Here is a 25,958-nt window from a genome sequence, read left to right on the forward strand (position 1 = left end):
ACAGTGGTGAAGTGGGTACAGGAAGAGTTCTTTTATGACTAATAGGTCTGGCTTATAATTAGAGAAAATTATTTTTATCCAGAAAGCGACCCCCTTTTAGTTTTTTCTCATCCCAAAATTAAATTTAAAGATGTCTAGCACAAAAAAAACCTGGATATATTTGTCTGTATGTTAGCAGCTTTCTTACCTAGGATTATCTCTCACATGTCTGCAGTTTTCAGACCAATTGCAAACAAAACACTAGGGGACACAAAGTGATTCCTTTTTATCGAAAACTGTTTCCCCCTTGTGGGGAAGCCACTGCAGGTATGAAATCTATGGCCTTCAAGATGTTGCTGGACCCAAGCCCCATCAACCCCAGCCAGCATGGACAGGGATAATGGGAGTCCAACAACATCTGCAAGGCCACAGGTTCCCCATCCCTGTTTTGAAATCTGCAGGTTTTTCCTACGGACAAAATCAGTCTGTTTTCTGATACTTAAACTGAACCAGTGCCTAAATGAGTGGTTCTTAACCTTTTCTACTGCCAGCACCCCTTGGATTTCCAAAATATGCTCTCGTACCCCCTGAAAAAAATACTGTTCATTTTTTTTATTTTAATTTTATTTTAATGTGTGTTTTAGCCTAACTTAGCTAAGATAAACGACAGTTTTCCAAAATATCTTGAACAACACCTTGCACCCCTAGAAAAAGTGTCTCGTAGCACCGGGGGTGCGTGCACCCAAGCTTAAGAACCACTGGCCTAAACAATATTGCACAGAAACGATTCTCAGGTTTTCACAATAATTACTTCAGACCCTGCTTTGGCGTTGAAGCATGCTTATGGACGTGATAGCCAGGTTGTAAGTTGGTGGAACACATTTTTTTCTCCCCAAATGTGCCAGGGATAATGGTAGTGGCTGTTGAAGGTTGATTCATATTAGAAAGGCATCTGCCAGAAGCAAATGAGCCAATCAGATTTCATAAATATATTATAGCAAGGAATAGGTCATAGTCACATTCAGTGTAACAATGGTCCTTGGCTGCTGTGGAGCCAGAGTCACCCAATCAGCACTCTCCACATAGCATCTTCATTTGCATGCTATTGTCTATAACTGGCCATGCCGACAAAAGCCTGGTGACATTTGAAGGCAGGAGCTTAAGGAGGGAAGAACAATGGCTGCTAAACAGCAAGGCAAAAAGAAAGCCAGGGATATGAAGAGAAAGAAGGCCCAGAAGAAGCACCAACAAGCTAGACAGAAGCAGAAGAAGCTCCAACCTCGAAAACAGAAGAAGCACCAGCCTCGTCTTAAGCGTCAAGCCAAGCGGACATCTGCCGCTAAGGCAGGGAGCAGTGAGCAGCAGTCAAAGATCTGTTCCCCGAGGCTCTTTGCCTCCAAAATACTGCGACAGATGCCCAAGGTGCGTATGGAGGCCAAGGCCAGGGGCCTGATGAAGACCTTGTTGACGGACTTATATGACCACGTGGCGACCCAGGTGGAGACCTTGAGCCAAAGGGATGAGCAGTCCATCATCAGCTGCACTGATGTCCAAGCTGCCTTGAAGGAGGCCATGGAAAAGGAGTTGGCCAAGCACACGGCCGAACAGTCCACCCCCAGCACCACTGAGTGCGCTTAGAGAAACACCCCTCCCCGTCTCCAACAGGTCAAGAAGGGAGAGGACCAAAGATTGCCCTGAGAAGATCCTAGTAATACCCGAGAGACTTTAAAATATTTTGCTGCCTTAAGTCCAAGGAATCCTGCCATTTACCACTTTCTAAGTTGCCAGTTTCACCTCCAACAATCTTCACTCAAACAATTGTAAGAGACAGAAGGGATTATTAGACTCTATATGTGAATGAGATTTCCCATTGATGTAAACAAGAATCGGAAAGGCAGAGTGGAGAGAACAGCCATGATATATATATATATATTTGAAAGAATTGTTTGTGAGGTGGTTTCCAAAACGAAAAGAAATACCATATGTATTACCTTGATCTTTGAATAAATCAGGATTTTAGCAGCTTTATTCACTGAAGTGCATATGTGTGTCTATTTTTTCCACAAATTTGTGGAGCTGGGGATTTGTGGTTGGGTTGTTCACTGATTATAAAACTAAACATATAAAATGTTCATTTACAGAGGCACCAATGACATTACATTAAGTAGGAACCAATGCAAAATGTTGTGATGTAACTCTGATACTTAAAATAAATGAATAAATATTAAAAATTACAAAATAAATGACAGTGGAGGAGTAGGAACTCTGATGCACCCCTTTTGCTTTTGCACTTAGAAAAGGTTTAAAGGGTTGTTAAAACTATAAAATTGCATATTTAGCAACCCAAAAACCATAATCGCATAACAGAGAGAAAAAAAAGGTATAAAGTTACATTCAAGTGTCTGATGCTTCCAGACTTTCACTATTTTGGGGTGGAATTCAGTCCCATTCCAGCAAATTCAGCTGCACAAGAGTGGATTTGCCTCTCTTGGATTTGTTGTGCAAAACTAACAAAATCACTTTTTCCAATAAGGAAAGTGATGTGAAAATGCCTTGGAAAGTGTTAGATAACAATTGCTTGATGAAACGTTGCTAACCTGCCCTCTTAACAAATTATGATGAATGCTCAATAAGCTTGTCATCTTGAAGTGACCTAAAGCTAATGTTACAGGTTAATTGACAAGCTTGTCTTAGGAAGTTGTCATGAAAGCCCTGTTCCATACCCCAATGCAAAATAAACACCTAAGGCAGAGATCTTTTCATCTAACTGGAAAAGCTTATTGAAACAAAAATGCCTTTAATTTTTTTCCAGAAAGTGCAGGTAGTGGGCATCTGTCGTATCTCAACAGCAATGCTATTCCACAAAACAGGAGCTAGGATTAACTTGGATTCCTGCATTGAGTAGGGGGTTGGACTCAATGATCTTATAGGCCCCTTCCAACTCTGCTGTAATTCTATGATTCCATACAGGGCTAGGAGAAACACAAGATCTTGCGAACTCGGATACATTTTAGCTGAGAACAAATTTAGGAGGCAAGAAATAACCCCCTAGCCTAGTGGGAAAAGTGTGGCTCTCTAAATGTCACTGGACTACAACTCCCATCATCCCGCACCATTCTTGTTGAGGCTCATAGGAGTTGAAGTCCAACAATATCTGGATGGCCACAGCTTTTCCATCCCTGCCATAGATCACTCTGTCTAAATTGCCTTGCCACTTAGATACCCTTTAGATTCCTCTGTGGGATAGGATTATTCACATGTGACATGATTACATGGGACTAATAATGTGCAGTAACCTGTCTTCTTGGAAGTTTTCTTCCCTGTGAAAGAGGTTCAATTTTTCTGCCTTTTTCTGAGGGCACTTAAGAATTCCTCTAAAACCTTGATCAGTGTGGGCTGTGGGGTTGACTTTACGTTACTGTTATGAGGCGGCCATGAATGATGTGTGTGTTTTTCTTTCCAGTCTTCAGTTCCCATTTCTCCAGTTCTCTGCATCTTCTGCAGCTGTCTGAATTTCGTAAGAAGAGCTCATCTCCATCAGGCCAATGGTGTATCTAGTCCAGCATCCTGTTCTCACAGGTGCCTATGGAAAGCCCGCAAGGAAGATCTGAGTACATCAGCCACTCTGCCCTCTTGTGATTTCCAGCAACTGGTATACAAGTGCATATTCGCTCCAGCAGTGGAGATAGAACATACCCATTATCATGACTATTAGCCACTGATCTGAAAAAGCCCATTGAAGAAATTTCTTCCTGACCTCTTCCCCTGAGCTTTTACTTGAAGCATGGGAAGCTACTGTGAACCTGAGATCAGTGCAGTTGCTGATTTTGTTTTCAAGGGATGCCCTTCCTTTTATCTGCACTGATTTATTTCACTTAAAAACAAAATCAGCAACTACACTGATCCCAGGAGCACAGCAAGCAGCCTCCCAACCTTCCCATATTATACAGGAAAGCCCAGCTGAGGACATCGTGGGGTTTTCAGGAAATGCAGGTATCAGGAAAGCTAAAGGACAGTCACAAACGCCCCTTGGCCACCTTGGCAGGAAAGCAAACACAGCAAAACACCTGGGCCCTTTCTACTTTAATGATTCCAGATGCAATTTCTTTTCTCATAAATTGATGAGAATTGTTGCGGGGGGAGGGAATCAGGAGGCTTTTTTGGCACAGTTTCACCTGGGATTTTGTTCTGGTCAACCAACTGCTAACTCAAGGCCTATAGCCTATGTAATAGCAAAGAAAGGTGGCAGGTTTGGGAGGCAAAGGAAATTGGCTAGCAAAGTAAAGAAAATGTTTCCTGTCTTGAGTGGCGAAGGATGAGGAAGAACAAGTGGGAGTCATGAGCTGAAGAGTAATTTGAACACCAATGCAGATTTGGTAGGAGAAAACAGCGCAAGATGCAAGGAAGACAGTTGTGTGCTGTGTGAGAAGTCATGAGAAGTGAAGCTCTTTTCTAAATGACTATGGTTTGGCGCAGAATATGTTGAATGGCTCACAAAGCCAATGACATTATGATCTCTGTGCGCAACACTGACAAAAACATCCCCAGAGTAGTAGGGGGGAAGCTAGGGGTTCTATCCAGAGAAGTCATCCTGTTGGCACAAGGAGTTCTGTCCGCACAATGGGACTTCCTTCTCCCCCCACCATCTGTTCTGGGTTTCCCCCCAACACTCTGTAGCAGACACCATATATTTAAAATACATTCTTTCCCTGAAGAATCCTAGGAACGGTAGTTTATGAAAGGGGCTGAGAATTGTAGCTCTGTGAGCGGTAAATTACAGTTCCCAATATCTGGGGGGGAAATAATGTGCTTTAAAAATGTGTACGCAGTGAAGTCCCATTGCACAGGCATAAGATGTGTGCCCCATTTTCAGAAGAGAGGTGGAGACGCGCTGGGACAGGTAGAACAGTGAGCGGGTTTCTAACCTGAGATGCAAAGCCCTCTCCCCTTCCTGTAAAACGGGACATTCTCTCCCTCGTTTGCAGAAGTAAATCGGATAAATATATCTAAGACAACGGATAAGCCAATCAGGGAGTGACTTAGTTTTCCCTTTGATCACGAATTTACAGTCATTGGATTAGTATGTTTGCTTGCACTAAATTAATTTGAAGAAAACGTCACGTTATACATTCTGGAACTAGAAGAACAAATTCGTTGAGTTACACCCTGACCTAACCTTAGCAGAAAGCGGCTGTGATTGGCTAGAAATGAGCTACTGCTGTGTAAGTACCCAATCAGAGTCCAACAGCCTTATACGTCGTAGGAACTGGTGCCCGGGTATTCCCCCCCTCCTTTTTTTGTTTTGTTTATTGTTGTTGTTATGTGGCTTCAAGTCGATTATGACTTATGGCGACCTTATGAATCAGTGACGTCCAAGAGCATCTGTCATGAACCACCCTGGTTTTGTTTATTAATACGGTAGTATACATTTTGGTCCTACCACGTCACGAGGAGCTGGCCGCTGGTACAGAGATGAGTTGGGTGGAAAGAAAACAAAACAATATTAAAAAGATTGGACGCGGTCGGTGATCTTGGCAGATAGATCCTTTTTGTTTTAATTCTTTTTCTTTATTTTGCAAGTTCATATGCATTTAAAATAGATGAAATTACAACACAGCAAAGAGATTTAATTGCAGTGAGTGCTATTCCTACATTACAACAAATGCATGAACATCTCAGTGCACTAGGAAAGAGCAAAAATAAATTACCGCCAAAAGGAAACCAATTCTAGACTTTTATGGCAGTTCTGGAGAAGTGAGACATACATCTCAAGCAGACATCCGATTTCAAGTTTTAATTTCGGTGGGCACATGATTATTCGAAGCGGTGTGTAATTTAGCGTTCAGATTTATGGCCGTTATTTTTTCGCAGGAGGAAGGTGTCCTCAAGGGATTCGGACGTTTTACTATCCCCTCTTTTTTTCAGAAGAAAGTAATACAGTACATAATTATTGTCGACCTAGAACAACAAGCTACAAGTATTAGAGTCCTTTGTTCGACTTGTGTTTTTGTCAGTGTCAGGATGGCCGAGTGGTCTAAGGCGCCAGACTCAAGGCTCATACCTTCCAGGTTTCTGGGTGTTCTGGTCTCCGAATGGAGGCGTGGGTTCAAATCCCACTTCTGACACATATATTTTTATTTAACTTTTCATGATGTATTTCCTATAAATATATAGATAAAGTTTACTTTACACACCAAAAAGCTTAAAAATAAAATTCCAGGAAAAAGCCCCTTTTTTCGTGTTTATGCTCACGATAGGTTTCATGTTCCTTTCATTCACTTTCAAGTTCCTTTTACTACTCTTGAGTGTATTTTGTGGAGTAGAGAGTGAAGCAGAGGTGCAAAGTGAAGGATGGCTTGTTGGTTTTTTTTATAACCCTAAATCTTAGGATTGCAATTCATCAGTTGTTTTCACACGCTTTGGCTTTCAAACGAAAGGTAACTTAGTTTTTCTTTCTGTCGCCTTGAAACAACGGATAAAAATAAGTTTTCGTCTACTGATTCTTAACATAATGTGTAGCGAGTTTAATTTTACGGCTTCCTGAAAATTAATTTATCGGCAAGGTACTGTATATTCGCCGTTGGAGAAATTAATATTAGTATAGACTATATGTAAGCCAACAGAAGGAAATTTTTGTAAGTTCCCTGGTGGTCTAGTGGTTAGGATTCGGCGCTCTCACCGCCGCGGCCCGGGTTCGATTCCCGGTCAGGGAACACTTTTTTTTTTTTTTTTTGCAAACTTTTCGTTTGTCAAAACAACCTCTGCACTTTCCTCAAAATAAACTATTTTAAGATACTTATAACGGCTCCCGCTTTGATTCCAGTAGCTGTGCATTCTAACGCTGCATTTCAACTTCAGAAAGAAAATTAGTAAACAAAAAGAATCTGAATAATTAACATTTAATGTATAGAGGGAAACGCAGATATAAGAAATCGAACTTATTTTACGTTATGTTAGTGTTGGTTCGTTTGATATTTAAATATTGTTTTAAAAGCCACCGGACAAATCTTCCTTTAAAAATAAAACAGCTGCAGAAAACCAAACAAGATGGAACAAAAAGCATTCCAGAAACGTGACTGTAATCTCGGTCTACAGAAGAAATGTATTTTAAACTAGGCGGTATTGAGAGATTGGTAAGGAACGAATTGTACTAGACTAGAGTGTAAATCTCTGAAATGTGACTGAGGGTATGTGATTGTTTTAGATGTTTTAAATTGTTTTCAGATGTTTATCATTGTGTTTAAAGGTTTAAAATGTGTCTTTATATTTTTATATAATAATATTATACTTTATGTAATAATATGTCTTTATTTTATTTTTAATAGTATTAAGTTAACTTTTTGTGTGTTTGCTGGCCTGAGCTCCTTTGGGAGGAAATGCAAGCTAAATAAACAAACAAACATTTCAATATAATTTTGTATGAAATTATAAACTTGCTGATTATTTATTTATTCAAAAGGTAGTATTCTGCATTACCTATTTTCTCCTATCATCCAAATTCTTCATCCTGCAGTGCACTACTGCAGTGCACTATCCAGTTTGCCTTCTCCTAGTGTGCATTTTCACTACCCTTTATAATGTACATTTGATCCAGGCTATACATTTGTTGTTCTTATGTGCCTTCAAGTCGACTACAACCTATGAATCAGCGACCTTCAATAGCATCTGTCATGAACCACCCTGTTCAGATCTTGTAAGTTCAGGTCTATGGCTTCCTTTATGGAATCAATCCATCTCTTGTTTGGCCTTCCTCTTCTTCTACTCCCTTCTGTTTTTCCCAGCATTATTGTCTTTTCTGATTAATCATGTCTTCTCATGATGTGTCCAAAGTATGATAACCTTGGTTTCATCATTTTAGCTTAAGGGTGCTGAAAATTGCAGCTCTGTGAAGGGTCTCCCGCTAACTCTCAACAGCCTTAACAAACTACAGTTCCCAGGATTCTTTGGGGGAAAGCCCTAAGAGTGTGGAGAAAGTGAACAGAGAAAAGCTTTTCTCCCTCTCTCATAATGCTAGAACTCATGGTCACCCAATGAAGATGAATGCTAAACGATCTGGGACAGACAAAAGAAAGTACTTCTTTATGCAATGCTTAGTTGAGCTATGAAAGCTGCTCCCACAGGAGGCAACGATGGTCACCACCTTTAAAAAAGGATTTGACAAATTCATGGAGGATACAGCTATTAATGGCTACTACCCATGATGAGTATGCTTTGCCTGCATAATCGGAGGCAGTATGCTTCTGAATACCAGTTGCTGGAAACCACAGTTGAGAGTGCTCTTTCACTCAGGTGTTGCTTATGGGCTCCCCATGGGGGCATCTGGTTGGCCACTGTGAGAACAGGATGCTGAACTAGATGGGACACTGGCCTGATCCAGCAGGGTTCTTCTTGTGTTCTTAACTAGCACTTGTCAGGATTAAATAAATTTTGGAACATTTTGAATTTGATAATTTGAGGGGAAAGTTTCCACCCGGCGTATCTAGTCAATCAGATCTTCAGTCTCTTCCATGTCAGGGTAAAGGGTTCAAAATATTGAGAATGTTCCTGCAGTCTCAGTCTCTCTGTCCCTGACTAAAATAAAATCTAAGTACACATAAATGTTATTTCCACACATTCCCTCCTTCTTGTCCGTTCTCCAACTCATTTTTTCTTTTTTGGCAATGAATCAATACCCACCTCATGTCAGACAGCTTGCGACTCAAGTGCAATACTATAACATTCTAGACTTGATATTGAATGCCCCCCCCCTGAAAATATGGTTTCCCAGTTTCCAGGTTCAGCTACTAATATCCTCCAGAGAGTGACCCTGCATAGCTTTTGAAAGAATGAGCTCTAAAAATAAACATTGGGCAGCTTTCCAGCTTTTAAAAAATGGCAAAAAGGCCTAGTACATTTTGATAACAGCTTGTGCAGTGGTCGCCTACACCCATTTTAGGTGATTTTTTCCCCTTTGCAAGAAAATTATTAATGCTGCGATGAAGACTGGAAACCTCAGCTGCTTCAGAATGCAGCTGAAAGGCTGAAAATTGAAACAAGTAGGAGAGAGCACATTTTGCCAGTACTTGAAAAACTTCATTAGCTTTGTTTCCAGACAAAATTCTCAGTGCTGTTTTTTATATATACCAGTGTGGTGCCCTCCTGATGTTTGCAACCACAACTCCCATAAAGCCCAGTCAGCATGGCCAATGGTCAGGAATGATAGAAGTTGTACTCCAGGAGGATATCAGGCTGGGGAAGCCTAGCCTACACATGGCATTCTTGGGAAGATGCTGGAGTGGGGTGGGGGGCACACAGCATCATGGCAGCTGCTACTACTGACACCTTTCCTTGGTTCTGGGGGGTGGGGACAACTCTGGCATGGCAGTCTGAGAATCTCCTGGCAGCTAAATCTAATTTTCCATTATGCCGCCTCTCTGAGGGCACTGTGGAAAATGTAAACAGTGGCTCCAGCCACCCGGCACTACTTGGAACTGAACTGCGGCCTGCGCTGCCACTTCCAGGTATGACTGTTAGGGCCCACCCACATAGGACAGGGCCCATTAGAGGGTGCTTTGCTCAGGGCCCCCTCAGATCTGGAGCTGGATGCGTATTACAGTCCTAAACATCTGGGGCTGAGGTATCTGAAGGGCTACATGCTCCATAGGAACCTCCCCAGTAGGTAAGGTATTTGTTGGAGGCTTAGATCTCAGTACCCCACTTTCCAGAAGTGAGGTAAAGGCTTATTAGGGCCATGGCTTTTCAGTATTGGTGTCACACATGTGTATGGATACGGTTGCCAGGTTCAACCCCTGAGACTGATCCTGTATCTTTAGGAGAAAAGTCAGCCAAGTGCAGGTGTTCTGGCAACACTGTAATAGGAAAAACCACAACGTGGAATTCTCCCTTCCCCTTGCACAACTTTTAAAGATACAAAAGACCTCTTGGTCGCCAGGCCAAGCCTCCAAGAGGTCTTTTGTATCTTTAAAAGTTCTGCAGGGGGGAGGGAGAATTCCACCTTGTGGTTTTTCAGTCTCAAGGATCGAACCTGGCAACCCTAGTATGGCACCATGCTTGTGGGCTTCCTGCAGGCATCTGGTGAGCCTCTGTGAGAACAGGATGTTGGTCTGGATGGGCTTTTGGCCTAAGCCAGCAGGGCTCGTGTTCTAATCAGGCCCATGAAACATGTGACAGGGAATGGTACAGTGCTGCAGGCCACATCATGTGCAGCAGAAGGCTCTAGGTAGGTCTAGCCATTTCCTGAATCATCACTGTGAAGACAGGCAAGGCCTACCAGACCCGTGGGAAGTTTGGATATCCCATAAGGATTCTGTCTCCTCCTGTATCAATGTAGTGGTTAATGTGTTGGACTATGACCTGGGAGACCAGGGTTCGAATCCCCACTATAGCCATGGAGCTCACTGGGTGACTTTGGGCCAGTTACTGCCCCTCAGCCTCATGAAAACCCTATTCATAGGGTCGCCATAAGTAGGAATCAACTTGAAGGCAGTACATTTACATTTTTAGAGAAGAGATGTTCCATAAATACATTTATTTTTATTTTATTGTTTTCCCTTATTAAACCATTTATATGTCACCATTCATCCATGTTGGATTTCAAGGCAGTATGCAGTATTAGATTCACACAATAAAACAGAATAAGAACAATCCTGAAGAACAGGCTACAATTTGAACATATTAAAATGCCTGGGTACATAAAATGTTTTTGCTGACAGACAGACAGACAGACAGACAGATAGATAGATAGATAGATAGATCGACCAGCCCCAAACACTCTGTACTAGGTAAGTTGTGCCATAATTGGGATTCTGCTGTTGATGAAACCTTCTGCCTTGTAATAATAATGTACTTCCAGTGCAGGAGACTTAAAACATGGGTGGACTGGGGTAGAGTAAGAATTTTTCAGGTGGGTGAGGGGGTGTAAATGCTCCAAATAAACAAGCATAACTAGCATCAAATAGCAAGTTGATCACTTCTGGTAGATCTGTGTGACTGAGTTGTGGCAAGGCCTTGGTTGACCTGATCTCTTTTTTTTTTTTTTACAATAATTTTTATTCAAATTTTCATAAAACATAGAAAACAAAATCATAAAACATTCAAAGACAAAAAACAAAACAAAACAAAAATGATTAAACAAAAATAAAATAAAATAAAATGTTGACTTCCCATTGGTCACATATCAAATCAGTTATAGGTCTACAATATATAACAATCCTGTCTCTTAAATCATATTATAAAATCACTTTCCTCCAGTAGTTATCTTAATTAATCATCAAATCTCATAAACATTACTTTATTCTTTCCACAAAAAGTCAAAGAGAGGTTTCAATTCTTTAAGAAATATATCTATCAATTTTTCTCCAAATAAACATGTCAATTAATCCATCTCGTTAATAATTATAATAATCTTATTGTCATAACCATAGTCCAAATAAACATTTCGATTAATCCATCTCATCAGAATCTGTTAGGTCCAATAATTTCAATAGCCATTATTCCATTATCCCTATTAGTTCCATCTTCCATCTTCAATAGTCCTGTTAAGTCCAGTAATTTCAGTGTCCAATCTTCCATTATCAGTATTCCATAATAATCTTGCTGTTGTAGCCATAGTCATATAATAAGAGTCTGATGGGAATTTCCTCTATCCCAAATATTTTCTTGCCATCCATTCTGAATAAGTTGCTGAAATACTGTTGTAAAGTCATATCTGTGTTCTTCTTTTTTACAAAATGCACTGGCTCATCTCTTAAGAGTTTTTCCATTGTCACATGGCTGCAGTTAATTCCATAGATTTTCTCTATATCAAGCTCCATCACATCATTCCAGTCCAGAAGATTATCCAAGCCATTGATAACTTTATCTCTAATATCTTCATTAATTTCTTCAGAGATAACGTTAAATTCCAAACAGTAGATTTTATTTCTAAAATCCATAAACTCCAGATCTTTTTCCAATTCCACATTTGTTCCAATCTCCAGGGCTTGTATCTTCCCTTTATTTTTTCTTTTCTCATCTCTGATCTCATTCTCCTCTCTCACAGGATCCCCTATTTCTTTAAGCTCCTGCGTCATTTTGCTCAGTTCAATTTTCAGCTCCTTACTACCCTGTCGCAGGGTTTGTTTCGTTATCTCAATCTCATCCATTATTTTCTGAAACATAATTACTTCCAGATTCTCAGCCACTTTCTTGATTGCCATTTTTAAAACCACGAAAACAAAGCAAAACAAAAATAAAGAAGAACCACTTCTTATTTCAGCAACAATTGGGTTAATATTCCAGGCTTGATGACATCACAGTATAAACAGAGCAACCTGCCTTATATCTCTGTGTTCAAGAATGCAAAACAAATGTAGTTCCCAGCATCAAAACAGTTAGTGGCGTCGTGAAGAAGCAGATTCGTCAAAATAAAATAGACCAAAAAGAGAATAGTCCCAGACAATATAATATTCCTCGGAATAGAAATCAGGAATAGAAATCCCTCTTCTGTTTATTATCTTTAGAATGCACTTCCAGGACAGCTTTTTGCGACAGAAACAGAGATAAGCTGTTAATTTCGTGAATAACAGAGAAGAGCTATATCTCACCCAGAAGTTGTCCAAAGCTGATCAATCTGACAAATCTCCTTTTACTGCAACAATTTAAACCAAGTAAAAAAAATAATAGAAAGAAGGGTGCTTGCCTGTTAGTCCGTTCTCTCTTTGAAGAAAAGATAAACGTATCGCTTAAGCAGATAGAGCTTGTTAGAAAGTCCGTCCGGCATTGTTGGCTGGACCTTATCTCATAAATTAATGAAATCCAGTCCTCCCAACAAAAACAGGCTTTGAGGTTGATCTCTACGTTTCTCCCTGCCCGGGAGAAATTTCATCAGTCAAAAAAAAAAATGTTCTGACTGATTTATATCTGAATAAGCTTCTTTTGAGGCGGGAGCCCGTCCCAAAAGCAGGCACAAGCGAAGTCACCCTTCCCGGAAGTGGTTGACCTGATCTCTAAGAAAATGGTATTCCAGGTCAACCCCTCTGATATTTCTGCTAGGATAGACTTGCTGTCCATCTATGGGTAGATCTAGCATCTAGACAACAGCTGTCCACTAACCACTGAAATTCTCCGTTCTTTCCATGGTTCCCTTCACCTACTGCAGCCCGTAATTAATTGCACTGCTGATACAATCAACTTTGCAAACAGCCCCCTCCTCCCCAACTGCATTTCCCTAAATAAAACAAAAACACCAGCATGACTACACTAGATGACACTTTAGGGTTGTCATACACTAACTCCCTCCTTACTTTTTATTTTATGGAAGCTCAACATCTGGAGATTATGACTCATGGGGGGGACTCCCTCCCCCCATATTAATCTCCATGGTCCTTCAGGTATTTGGATCCCAAGACTTTTATACGTTTCTTCTTTTTGTATATTGTCTCAAATCAATAAATAATTAAAAAAATTAAAAGAAACCTCTGACTACTACTACTATTACTATTATTATTATCCTATCCCCTATTATTATTAGTCTATCCTGCAGGAGCCCAGGGCAGCAAACCAAAAAGCACAAAAAACACTCTAAAACATCTTAAAAAACAAAATTTAAAATATATGAAAACAAAACATCTTTAAAAACATCTTAAAAAACAGTTCCAACACAGATGCTGACTGGGATAAGGTTTCCACTTAAAAGTCTTGTTGAAAGAAGAAGGTCTTCAGTAGGCGCCAAAAAGATAACAGAGATGGCGCCTGTCTAATATTTAAGGGGAGGGAATTCCAAAGAGTAGATACCACTATGCTAAAGGTCTGCTTCCTAAATTGTGTGGAATGGACCTCCTGATAAGGTGATATCTGCAGAGCGCAGCGGTCGACAGGGTATATAAGGGGTAAGATGATCTTTCATGGCTTTTGCATGGCTGACTTTCTGCATAGCTTTCTGTCCAAAGGTAAGAGTCATATCCATGGCTCAACCAACTTCTCCCTGTGTCCCCAACCTCCACTGCTGTATGGCCCCTGGCAGGTTGCCCATGAGAGAATGTGGCCCTTGGGCTCAAAAAGTTTCCCCACCCCTGCTTCAGAGGTACGGTTGTCTCCTTCACTGGTGACTTTTCACTGTCAGCTGAAAATGTATTTTTTCACACAGGAATTTAGAGGATATGGTTATTTTTATGCCGCTGCCAAACTGCTTTAATGGTTAGATACTCTGTAATCATGTTTAATTTTATTTAATATTGTTTAGATGTTGTCATTTGTATACCGTTCTGGAAGCCTGTAGGGCAAAGAGCAGTCTAAAACAACAACTTCTGCTACTACTACTGATGATGAAGATAAAGAGCAATAATTTCTAACAGTTATTGTATTTATTAATGAATTTTCATACTGCCCTTAAACATCAGTGTCCAGGGAGGTCTACAAATTTCACATGGAGTTCTACATCTCAGGACCTTGCATTATAAAGAAGGGCTTCAGTTTATCAGACCAATAAGAAGGGCTGGCCATTTTTCAGCCAGGTCTTGCTGATGTGCCTTCTAAAACTTTTCTTAATCAGCAGGGGAAGCTTTCATGGAATAAATATGATCTCACGCAAGTTGCTGAACATAAAGAAACGGTTTAAAGGCGCAGCAATAGGGATTGCTTAAAAAAATGGCAACCCTTCCAAAGATCCAGTTAGTCCAGAACACCATTGTCAACAGAATCAGCTAAGGATGTCTAAGACTATCCTTACGGGGACAGGAAGGCATCCATCCATCCATCATCCATCCATGACTTTAAACCCTTTTTTGATGTTGAAAAATCGCATTCTGGGCATATGACCTAATTTAAAGTTGATGGAAGGTATGCATCTCAAAAAGGATATTATAGAGTTGGAAAAGGTTCAGAAGAGGGCAACCAGAATGATCAAGGGGATGGAGCGACTCCCTTACAAGGAAAGGTTGCAGCATTTGAGGCTTTTTAGTTTAGAGAAAAGGTGCGTCAGAGGAGACATGATAGAAGTGTATAAATTTATGCATGGCATTGAGAAAGTGGATAGAGAAAAGTTTTTCTCCCTCTCTCATAATACTAGAACTCGTGGGCATTCAAAGAAGCTGAATGTTGGAAGATTCAGAACAGACAAAAGGAAGTACTTCTTTACTCAGTGCATAGTTAAACTATGGAATTTGCTCCCACAAGACACAGTAATGGCCACCAGCTTGGATGGCTTTAAAAGAAGATTAGACAAATTCATGGAGGACAGGGCTATCAATGACTACTAGCCATGATGGCCGTGCTCTGCCACCCTAGTCAGAGGCAGCATGCTTCTGAAAACCAGTTGCCGGAAGCCTCAGAAGGAGAGAGTGTTCTTGCACTCGGGTCCTGCTTGCGGGCTTCCCCCAGGCACCTGGTTGGCCACTGTGAGAACAGGATGCTGGACTAGATGGGCCACTGGCCTGATCCAGCAGGCTCTTCTTATGTTCTTATGCATATTTATTTTTAAAAAATTAGTCAGGATTGATGGATATTGCAACATTAGAAGGGCAAGATACAATCATAGTCTGCAAGAAGCCAATGGGCTATGGTACTGTCAGACCTCAAAACCTGATTGTGGCAAAGAGTAGGTCATAGCAAAGAGTAGGTCATAGTCACATTCAGTGTAACAATGGTTTCTTAGCTGCAGTGAAGGCAGGGAGACCCAATCAGCACCCTCCATGTAGCTCCTTCATTTGCATACTATTGTCTATAACTGACCATGCTAGCAAAGGTGTGGTGACATTTGAAGGCAGGGGCTCAAAGCAAACAGAACAGAAAAGAAGAATGGCTGCAAAACAGCAAATGAAAAGGAAGGCCGGGGCTGTGAAGAGAAAGAAGCTCCAGAAGAAATATCAGCAGATCAGACGAAAGAAACTCCAGGCTCGAAAACAGAGGAGGCTCCCATCTTGTCTTGAGCATGGGGTCAAGAAGCCCCATGCCACTAATACTGTCAGCAGCAAGGTGGTGAGAATCTGTTCTCCTAAACTGTTTGCATCCAAGATGGTGCGACAGGTGCTAAAGGCATACATTGAGGTCAAAACCAAGGGCTTGGTTAAAACCTTGTTGACGGATGTGTACAACCACGTGGCCACTGAGGTAGAAACCTTGAGCCAGAAGAGCCAGCCTGCCACCATCAGCTGCACTGATGTCCAAGCTGCCTTGAAGGAGGCCATGGCAAGAGAGTTGACCAAACACACAGCCGAGCCCGTCAGAGGTGAATGTGCTTAGAGAAACATCCCTCGCCTTCTCTAACAGGGACAAGAAGGGAGAGGACCAAGCATTGACCTGTGAGAAAGATCCTTAGACTCAAGAGACTTTAAAATACTTTGCTGCCTTAATATGCCCAAGAAATCCTGTAATCTACCACTTTCTAAGACACCAGCTTCACCTCCAACAATCTTCATTGCTAAAACAATTGTGCAATTTATGGGATATATTGAAAGACCATTGTAGTGCAAAGGAAGCTAATATTGGACTAAAATCAGCAGAGGTTCAGCAAGCAAAAACGCCATAATGAAAAATACATGAAAGAATTGTTTGTCAGCTGGTTTCTGAAAGAAACACCGTATATTATCTGGTTCTTCCAATAAATCAGGATTTGTAGCAGCCTTACTGAAGTGCATGTGTTGTTTTTAATCTGGGGGATTGTGTCTTGCTGGTTAGTGACTTCAAACCAAGTTATATAAAATACTGAAATTAACAAAGGCATCAGTGTCATCATATTAAGCAAGAATGGAATAAATTAGGTTCAAGCTGTGCCTTGAAAATTTATTGCTCCCCAAAGATGTGCAGATCTGTTATGTAAAAACCTGCTGCAACCCTTTCCCTTTTGCCCTTACAAAAATTAGGGAAAATTTAGATAAAGCCAGTATTAGCTACCATTGGATTTTCAGATTCCAGCTAACACTAAGCTAATAGTAGGTACTATACAAAATAAAAAATGGCACTGACTACTCAGAGAATTTAGCAAAAATCCAAGAAGATTCAAAAATTTTGGTGGTTATAAAACTGGCCACATTTAGGAGGTAAGATTAACTTTCCAACGTCCCTGTATCACGCTGGATCCTCTTATGTTGCCTGGTTACACTGGAATTTCTAGGAATATGCAATAATCAGATCTTTATGATGTCATTTGAGGCTTTGTTCCAACCAGTGGCCAACTGTAGATCTGAGAAGAATCTCCTTCTATTGAATGTCTAGGCTAGAGCATAGCATGGGGTTAGGGTGGCCACCAAAAAGAAAGTGACTCACCAAACTGAAAGGACAAAAGGGGAATACAGATTTGCACAAAATTTTCATTTCTCATTTTATATGCATAGATGCAAATTTAGAAATTATTAACAGAACAATCCAAACCCCAGATCCACTGTGCTGGAGTGGGTGATGATGTATGAGGCAGATGTGTCCCTCTACCTAGCCCTGCCCACCTATGTTGGCCTTCAGTAGCAGTGGTAGCTAGTGGAAACCGCCATAATGGTGCTTTTGGAAGTGGAGAGCAGCTAGGCTGGCACAGGATCTGCTAGATCCTGAGCCGGAACTGCTGCCTTCATGTACCTGCAACGGTCCTCTTCACTGTGACAACCTGTGAGCCGGTGCAGTGAAGGGGCCTTTTTCCCTCTCCTCCCACCTTCTGCCCTGGTCAGTGCAATCAGCTATGCCATTCCATCAAGTCCCATTGCCACCGGCCAGGGGTTTGGACTGCAGTCTTAAGGGTGTGTGCACAGCCACATAGTCTTTGAACTGCCCATGGGTTGTTTTTCCCTAGAGGGCTTTTGTACAAAGCACTTTGCAATTGTACACGCCTTCCTGCCATAGTGTTTGTTAAAGTGGCAGCTGCTATCCATGCACACTGGTGGGCCTGTTTACCAACTAGAGCACATTGATCTTCTCAATTCGTGTTTCCATCACCCCCCAAATGTTGCTAGAAATGACATGATGCTCTGCTGCAGCTGTGCACATGTGGTTCCACCAACCTTTCTTTTTGCTCTGTGTGTCTTTCGAAAGAGGATATCAGAAAGAGAAGGGCTGGAAACTGGTGTACTGATATATTGACACACAGTTTGTTCCCTGCTTTTCTATCTCTCATGCTTGAATGTGCCATAATTGTGGTGGCTGCTTTTGAGCTGTTCTTGAACTTTTCGTCCTCCCACAAATATCATCAAGAATTTCTAGTGTTTTCCATGAAATGCCTCTTCATTTCCCATTTACTGATATACCATTATCCTCCATTGCAAAAGCAGCAACCCTCAACTCTACTGGAAAAGGAAGGGAAAAGGCATGGAAATGAGGGGGAGTGGCACAGCTCTGCAACATCAGACAGTCGGGCCCAATAAGAGGTCACCTGATGAAGTGTTCTCTGTGTACACATTTAGGCAGCAAGCACTTGAGAAATGCAATCTTGTGACAAAATCGTTTATGGCCATTCCAGAAAAAATGCTTTAGATCAAGGAATAGGGTGGGATAGGGAAGACATGGGGATGACATCTTGCAATGAAGGCACATTAACACACAGTGTGTATACATCTTCATTTAAACAGAAATAACATACATCTCACCATAGTGGGGGAAATTGTCACCAGATGACCTATGTGGCTGCTCAGGCTGCTGTCCAGGTTCTAATTGTTATTTGACAACTTCCATTGTTCTTGTTCTCTTAGAAGGAGAACCTCCCTTAAAACAAATGTGGACTGGACAGACCTTCAAAAATAGAGGTCTACAAATAAAGAACTGTCCTTGTAAAATTATGAGATGTGAGCCAGTTTACAGGATGTAAATTTTGGAGTCATAGTAAATGGGTTGAACACAACAAAGTAACAGTTGCTTGCCTTGAAGAGGAGGTGGCAGTGGCAAGTAGGATATATATATCAAAAAAAATTAAGGACATAAGAAGAGCCCTGCTGGAGCAGGCCAAAGTCCTATCCAGTGCCACATCCTGTTTCCCATAGTGGTCAACTAGATGCCTGTGGAATGCCCACTAGCAGGAAAGTATGTCCTTTTGAGTATTCATTTTAAATGGCAAGAGTAGAACGTTTATATTGCTAGGGTGTAAATACTAAATAGGGTGTAATACCTTGGTGTGCTTGACCAAATGAACCACGACTACACAAATCCACAGGGATTAGAGAAAATTGCTGTATTCTGTTCTCCATCATGTAGAGACAGGATAGAGGACAAGACAGAGCCTAGGATAAAGGTGGAGCCTGTTGGGTGGGGGGGTCACTGTCGCCCTAGACAGGGAATGGGTAAGATGCACGTAGGTCAGGACAGCCCACTTTACAACAAACCTGCACAACAGTTAACAAACCAAACTTTTTTAAAACGGTGTTGGCGACTTTCTATAATCCCTGTTGTTGTCCTAACCAGGAACAGATTAACTATTTCCAAAGGGCATTCTGAGTGTCGCTAAGTGTGTGGATGTTTTAGAGGTGAAAAATCCATGCACTTCCTGGGATCCAGAGCAACATGTAATATCCTAGCAAGTTACAATCGGAAAAGGAAAAGAAATGAAAGTGAGATATGTTCAGAGATCCCTGTTGTAGCATGGGAGACGCTTTGAATATGAACACACAACTTTAGATGCAATCAGTATGAGCACCCAAGTGAATACAATGAATTCAGTTTTCTACACAGACAAATTGTTAAAAAACATTCCTGCCCATCTTGTTTGACTGGGAACTGCAGACCAAAGCCTTCATATTTTGAAACTTCCAAGATAAATAGTCTTGTTTAAAACTGTCTTGGCATAATTACATAATGAGCTCTATCACCCATTAATTTCTTGTGTAGTTTAAGGGATTCTGCTTACAGCTGTAAGCAGTTCTAAGACCTCATTTTTCATGATGAAGTGTCTTAGCTGCCAGCAAATGAATGCCGGTTAAGAGGCAGAGCAGCCAAAAGTTGCATAGTTATACCTTCTTGTAATGAATTGTGATTCCTGGAAATGCTTTTTAAATTTAGTGCTGCTCTAATTATGACTAATGGAAATAACATAATCATTCTTGGGCTTTTTAAATTAACAAAACAGGAATGGAATATTGAAAGGAGGGACAGTATTTCCAAAAATCCATCCAAAACAAGAGGTCTTCTTTTAGCATCAGTACTTGGTGGTAACTTACTTTGGGGCATGTTAAAATAATTGCAGACTGCTCTCCTGCCTGCTTTTCAGCTGATACACCTTTAAGTGGTGTGGCCTATAGCAATCAGAAGGGAAGCTTTCTGTGGGCTATTGTCATCTGCAAATAGTTGCTCATAAAGAATCTTTTAAAGGCAAGCAATAAAGGCTGTTTAGAAAGTTGGCTTTCCTCCAAAGACCCAGCTGTTTTGTATTCTGCCATTAATACTGGCAAGCTAGAGACCCCTGGGACTATCCCAAGCAAGAACTGCAGTCTGCAGATACCCAGGTTACACACACTGTTTGGTGTAGAAAACACAGGTGGTGAAGATAAATCAGCTTTGGGATCTGTTATCTGAAAACATGCCAGGGATGATGGGACAGGCTGAGACTTATTGAAAGTTGGTTTTCTTTGTAAACCTAGAAGGGCAAGGTGTAGTTAATATCTGCCAGAAGCCAGTGAGCTATGCCACTGTCAAAACTCATAACTGGATCCTAGTAAGGAACAGGTCATAGTCACATTCAGAGTAACAATGGTCCTTGGCTACTGTGGAGCCAGAGTCACCCAATCAGCACTCTGCAGACAGAACTTTCATTTGCATGCTATTGTCTATAACTGGCCATGCCGACAAAAGCCTGGTGACATTTGAAGGCAGGAGCTTAAGGAGGGAAGAACAATGGCTGCTAAACAGCAAGGCAAAAAGAAAGCCAGGGATATGAAGAGAAAGAAGGCCCAGAAGAAGCACCAACAAGCTAGACAGAAGCAGAAGAAGCTCCAACCTCGAAAACAGAAGAAGCACCAGCCTCGTCTTAAGCGTCAAGCCAAGCGGACATCTGCCGCTAAGGCAGGGAGCAGTGAGCAGCAGTCAAAGATCTGTTCCCCGAGGCTCTTTGCCTCCAAAATACTGCGACAGATGCCCAAGGTGCGTATGGAGGCCAAGGCCAGGGGCCTGATGAAGACCTTGTTGACGGACTTATATGACCACGTGGCGACCCAGGTGGAGACCTTGAGCCAAAGGGATGAGCAGTCCATCATCAGCTGCACTGATGTCCAAGCTGCCTTGAAGGAGGCCATGGAAAAGGAGTTGGCCAAGCACACGGCCGAACAGTCCACCCCCAGCACCACTGAGTGCGCTTAGAGAAACACCCCTCCCCTTCTCCAACAGGTCAAGAAGGGAGAGGACCAAAGATTGCCCTGAGAAGATCCTAGTAATACCCGAGAGACTTTAAAATATTTTGCTGCCTTAATAAGTCCAAGGAATCCTGCCATTTACCACTTTGTAAGACATGAGCTGACATGGAATGGAGAGAATGGCCTTGAGAAAAAAAGATGTGAAAGGTGTGGCTTCTGAAAAGAAGCACCAAACACTGTTGCTCCCATTAAACAGGATTTTAGCAGCTTTATTCAGTTCTTCCAATAAATCAGGATTTTAGCAGCTTTATTCAAGTGTATTTCATTTTTTGTTTTTGTTGTACTCTGTGGAAATTAACTTGGGTTCGGGTCATGACTGCAAATTTAGTTATATAAAATGTTGCTTAACAGAAGCATCTGGCACATTGTGCTAAATCAATTTTTTTAAAAAAAATAAAGTACATTAAAAATGTGGGGAAGGTAAAATAAATAATAAGCATGTGAATTACAGATTTACATAAGACACTGCATCACAAGTCTAAAACCTAGAACAAAGTTCTCACAATACTGAAAAGAAAAACTATAGTATTGAATTTGACCTATTTGGAATAGTAACTTTCAAAATTTAGACATTACAACATTATTCCATAGTCTCAAATACCAAGATGTTGAATCCTGTAAAAAAAAATTTTTTTAAAGCCACTTGAGTTGCTATTAATCGAGAAGGGCCATTTATTCCAAATTCTCTTTTTGTGCTTTAAAGAAGCTTTACACTCTATCTCCCTGTCTTTTTTCAAAGTTAGGTGAATCCAATACATTTACCAATAACAATTTTATTTGACTTATCAGACCTCTTGAATTTCTCAGAGTAATTAAACGACTGAAGTTCTAGCTATAGCTATATATATTTTTAAAAAAACCCAAGCTTCGAACTAGATTAGGAGGTAAATTGCTGTTATTCTAACCCGACCCTCAGTCGGAATTTATATAGGGAACGCTTTTAATCAGACGACGCTGAAGTTGGTTCCTAGTTCCCAGTTCCTTATTTGTGTGAAATTTCAGTCACTAACAAAGAAGAAAAGTTGACAGCTACAGCAACGTCAAGCCAAATTTAAAATGCCCCTGAACCCCAAAATAAATAATGGGGTACCCTGTATGATATATCGCTGTAATCAGGAGACTCTCCCCGTCAAGACTGACAATAAATTTATACAATCAAAATCATCAGGATTCTGATATCATAAATACATAATGATGTCATAAAATCATAAATTATAAGTAACTGGGGGTACACACCCCAAAATCTGCTCTAGGCCAGGACAAATCATATACCCCAGGAAAGGGGAGGGTGTCCTCTACGAGATGCCACTGCGTCCCGCCTGGCCCAGAGATTCTGCTGGGTGCAGGGCACGTGGGAGGGCATCTATCCAAAACCGAAGCAGACAAAAACATACAGGAAAAAATAAGTAACTGGGGGTACACGCCCCAAAATCTGCTCTGGGCCAGGACAAATCACATGCCCCAGGAAAGGGGAGGGTGTCCCCTACGAGATGCCACTGTGTCTCGTCCGGCCCAGAGCTTCTGCTGGGCACCAGGCACTCACGAGGGCTTCTATGCAAAACCAAAGCAGAAAAAAACATGCAGGAAAAAATAAGTAACTGGGGGTACACGCCCCAAAATCTGCTCTGGGCCAGGACAAATCATATACCCCAGGAAAGGGGAGGGTGTCCCCTACCAGATGCCACTGCGTCCCACCTGGCCCAGAGCTTCTGCTGGGCACAGAGCACGTGGGAGTGCATCTATCCAAAACAGAAGCAGACAAAAAGATACAGGAAAAAATAAGTAACTGGGGGTACATGCCCCAAACTCTGCTCTGGGCCAGGACAACTCATATACCCCAGGAAAGGGGAGGGTGTCCCCTACGAGATGCCACTGCGTCCCGCCTGGCTTAGAGCTTCTGCTGGGTGCAGGGCACGTGAGAGGGCATCTATCCAAAACTGAAGCAGACAAAAACATACAGGAAAAAATAAGTAACTGGGGGTACACGTCCCAAAATCTGCTCTAGGCCAGGACAAATCATACACTCCAGGAAAGGGGAGGGTACCCTCTATAACATTCCAGTGCGTCCTGCTTAGCCCAGAGGTTGTGGAGGCCGCAGGGCGCGTATGATGGCATGTACTCACAACTAAAATGGACAAAAACATTCTCTACGAGAATCCATGGCTTCCTGACTTGCCCAGAATTTCTTGTGTGCAGAAGGAGTGGATCTGAGCAACTATACACATCCAAATGTTTAAATTAGGTAGGGCAAAAAAGGATCTGGTGGTGCCCAGCCCAAAACTTTATTTGAAGTATTATATATCATTCATTCATTCATTTCATTCATTCATCGGCGATCACTCGTGGCCGAGTAAGATTGTAAGGTCTTTAGCGGTGGGTCTGTAAGTGACTGTAGAGGCCAATTCTGGATCCACACAGCCTCCCACAGTGAGGACATAGTTTTCCAGATGGAAGATGGTCACGATGAGGATTTGCTTGACGTGCCTTCCGCTTAGCTCGCTTGTCCCTTTCGCCCTCTACTCGTGCTTCTTCAAAGTCCATAGCACCTTTGATAATGGCCGACCTCCATTTGGGACGTTCATCGGCCAAGGCTTCCCAGTTCTTAATGCATGTTACATCTTTTAAGATTAGCTTTGATAACATCTTTAAACCTCTTTTGCTGTCCACTGATATTCCTTTTTCCTCCTTAAGTTGGGAGCAAAGTACCTGCTTTGGAAGACAGTGATCAGGCATTCGAACCACATGGCCGGTCCAGTGAAGTTGGGGTTGAAGGATCATTGCTTCAACACTGGTGGTCTTTGCTTCTTCCAATACGCTAACATTAGTCCGCCTATCTTCCCAAGTAATTTGCAGAATTTTCCGGAGGCAGCGTTGGTGGAATCTTTCAAGAAGTTGGGAGTGGCGTTTATAGATGGTCCATGTTTCACAGGCGTACAGTAAGGTCCGTAGTACAATGGCTTTGTAAATAAGCATTTTGGTCTCCCTGCGAATATCCCAATCCTCATACACTCTACGTTTCATTCAGGAGAATGCGGCACTTGCAGAGCTCAGACGATGCTGAATTTCAGCATCGATGTCAGCTTTTACAGAGAGATGGCTGCCAAGATAAGAAAATTGATCGACATTCTCCAGCGTTGCACCATTAAACTGGATTGACGGTGCTACAGAGGAATTGGTTCGCACTTGCTGATGAAGCACTTTGGTTTTTTTGATGTTAAGCAAGAGGCCAAGCTTTTCATATGCTTCTGCAAAGACATTTAGGCTAGTTTGAAGATCTTCCTCTGAATGTGTGGAGACTACATTATCATCGGCATATTGAAGTTCTATGACAGAGGTTGTAATTACCTTACTTTTTGCTTTCAGCCTACTGAGATTAAAAAGCTTTCCATCTGTTCGATATGTGATTTCCACGACAGTGGGAAGTTTCCCCTCAACAAGGTGTAGAATCATGGCGATAAAAATAGCAGATAAGGTCCGAGCAATGACACATCCCTGTTTGACGCCTGATCCCACTTTGAATGGATCACTTTGAGAGCCACTGCTATCCAAAATTGTTGCCCTCGTGTCGTCACGGAGGAGTCGCAAAACATTCACAAATTTATCAGGGCATCCAATTTTCAGAAGGATGGTCCAGAGGGCAGTTCGATTTACAGTATCAAAGGCCTTAGTCAGATCAATAAATGCCATATACAGAGGTCAGTTTTGCTCCCTGCATTTTTCTTGAAGCTGTCGTGCAGTGAAGATCATGTCCACTGTCCGCCTGGAAGGGCGGAAACCATTTTGGGATTCAGGGAGAATGTCTTCTGAAATAGGTAGGAGGCAATTTGCAAGGATTTTACCTGTGGTAGCAAGAAGAGAGATACCTCGGTAGTTCCCACAATCTGTTCTATCACCCTTCTTGAAAAGAGTGATAATTATGGCATCCCTAAAGTCTTCCGGGATCTCCTCCCTCATCCAGATTTTTTCGATGAGCTTATGAAGTTGTTGTGTAAGTTCAGGCCCACCTTCTTTAAAGATTTCAGCAGGAATCCCATCAGGTCCACTAGCTTTGTTATTTTTTATTTGATTAATGGCTTTACTGACTTCATCCAAATTAGGGGATACTGCAAGCTCATCTCTAATTTGTTGTTGCGGGATTTGCAAAAAGACCTCATCAGCCACAATAGAGTTACGATTAAGGAGATCGTGGTAATGCTCTTTCCAATGCAGTGCAATAGACTCTTTGTCCTTTAGAAGTTTGGTACCATCTATTGAACGTAAGGGATTTGTACCATAATTTGTTGGTCCGTAGATGGCCTTTGTGGCATTAAAAAAGCCCCGTGCATCATGAGCATCTGCAAAATGTTGGATTTCTTGAGCTTTCTTTATCCACTGGGCGTTCTTCTCTAGTTCTTCTTTGGACCTCAGCCTGTGCACTGGCATAGATTTTTTTCTTAGCAGCACAGTTAATGTCTTTTTGCCATATCTGGAAGGCTTTCCTTTTCTTGTCAATGATACGTTCAATCTCACTATCATTCTCATCAAACCAGTCCTGATGTTTCTTAGTTTGGTATCCAATAGTTTGTTCACATGCGGCAATGATGGAAGTCTTCAGTTTAATCCAGTGTTCCTCAACATTTTCAGGGAGTTCCGTAGGTAGATGTTTCTTTGAAAGTTGTTTGAAAGCAAGCTTGCTTAATAGGATCT

General features: G+C 41.6%; 2 protein-coding genes and 2 non-coding genes across 4 annotated transcripts; all 4 read left to right on the plus strand.

The window, feature by feature from the left end:
- Positions 1-1,004: 1,004 nt before the first annotated feature.
- LOC133380878 (histone H2B.v3-like) lies at positions 1,005-1,886 on the plus strand. Its single transcript, XM_061619042.1, has one exon. The coding sequence runs from the start codon at positions 1,156-1,158 to the stop codon at positions 1,615-1,617; it is 462 nt and encodes a 153-aa protein (XP_061475026.1). The 5' UTR covers positions 1,005-1,155; the 3' UTR covers positions 1,618-1,886.
- A 4,108-nt stretch (positions 1,887-5,994) lies between these two features.
- TRNAL-CAA (transfer RNA leucine (anticodon CAA)) lies at positions 5,995-6,104 on the plus strand. The gene is made up of 2 exons: positions 5,995-6,032; positions 6,059-6,104. It is a non-coding gene; the product is annotated as a tRNA-Leu (tRNA).
- Positions 6,105-6,620: 516 nt separating this feature from the next.
- On the plus strand, positions 6,621-6,692 carry TRNAE-CUC (transfer RNA glutamic acid (anticodon CUC)). The gene has a single exon. It is a non-coding gene; the product is annotated as a tRNA-Glu (tRNA).
- A 13,541-nt stretch (positions 6,693-20,233) lies between these two features.
- Positions 20,234-22,161, plus strand: LOC133380877 (histone H2B.v3-like). The gene has a single exon (XM_061619041.1). It carries the CDS (start codon positions 20,758-20,760, stop codon positions 21,217-21,219), a length of 462 nt encoding a protein of 153 aa, XP_061475025.1. The 5' UTR covers positions 20,234-20,757; the 3' UTR covers positions 21,220-22,161.
- The last annotated feature ends 3,797 nt before the right edge of the window (positions 22,162-25,958 follow it).

Source organism: Rhineura floridana, chromosome 3, assembly GCF_030035675.1.
Source record: "Rhineura floridana isolate rRhiFlo1 chromosome 3, rRhiFlo1.hap2, whole genome shotgun sequence".
Lineage (NCBI taxonomy): Eukaryota > Metazoa > Chordata > Lepidosauria > Squamata > Rhineuridae > Rhineura > Rhineura floridana.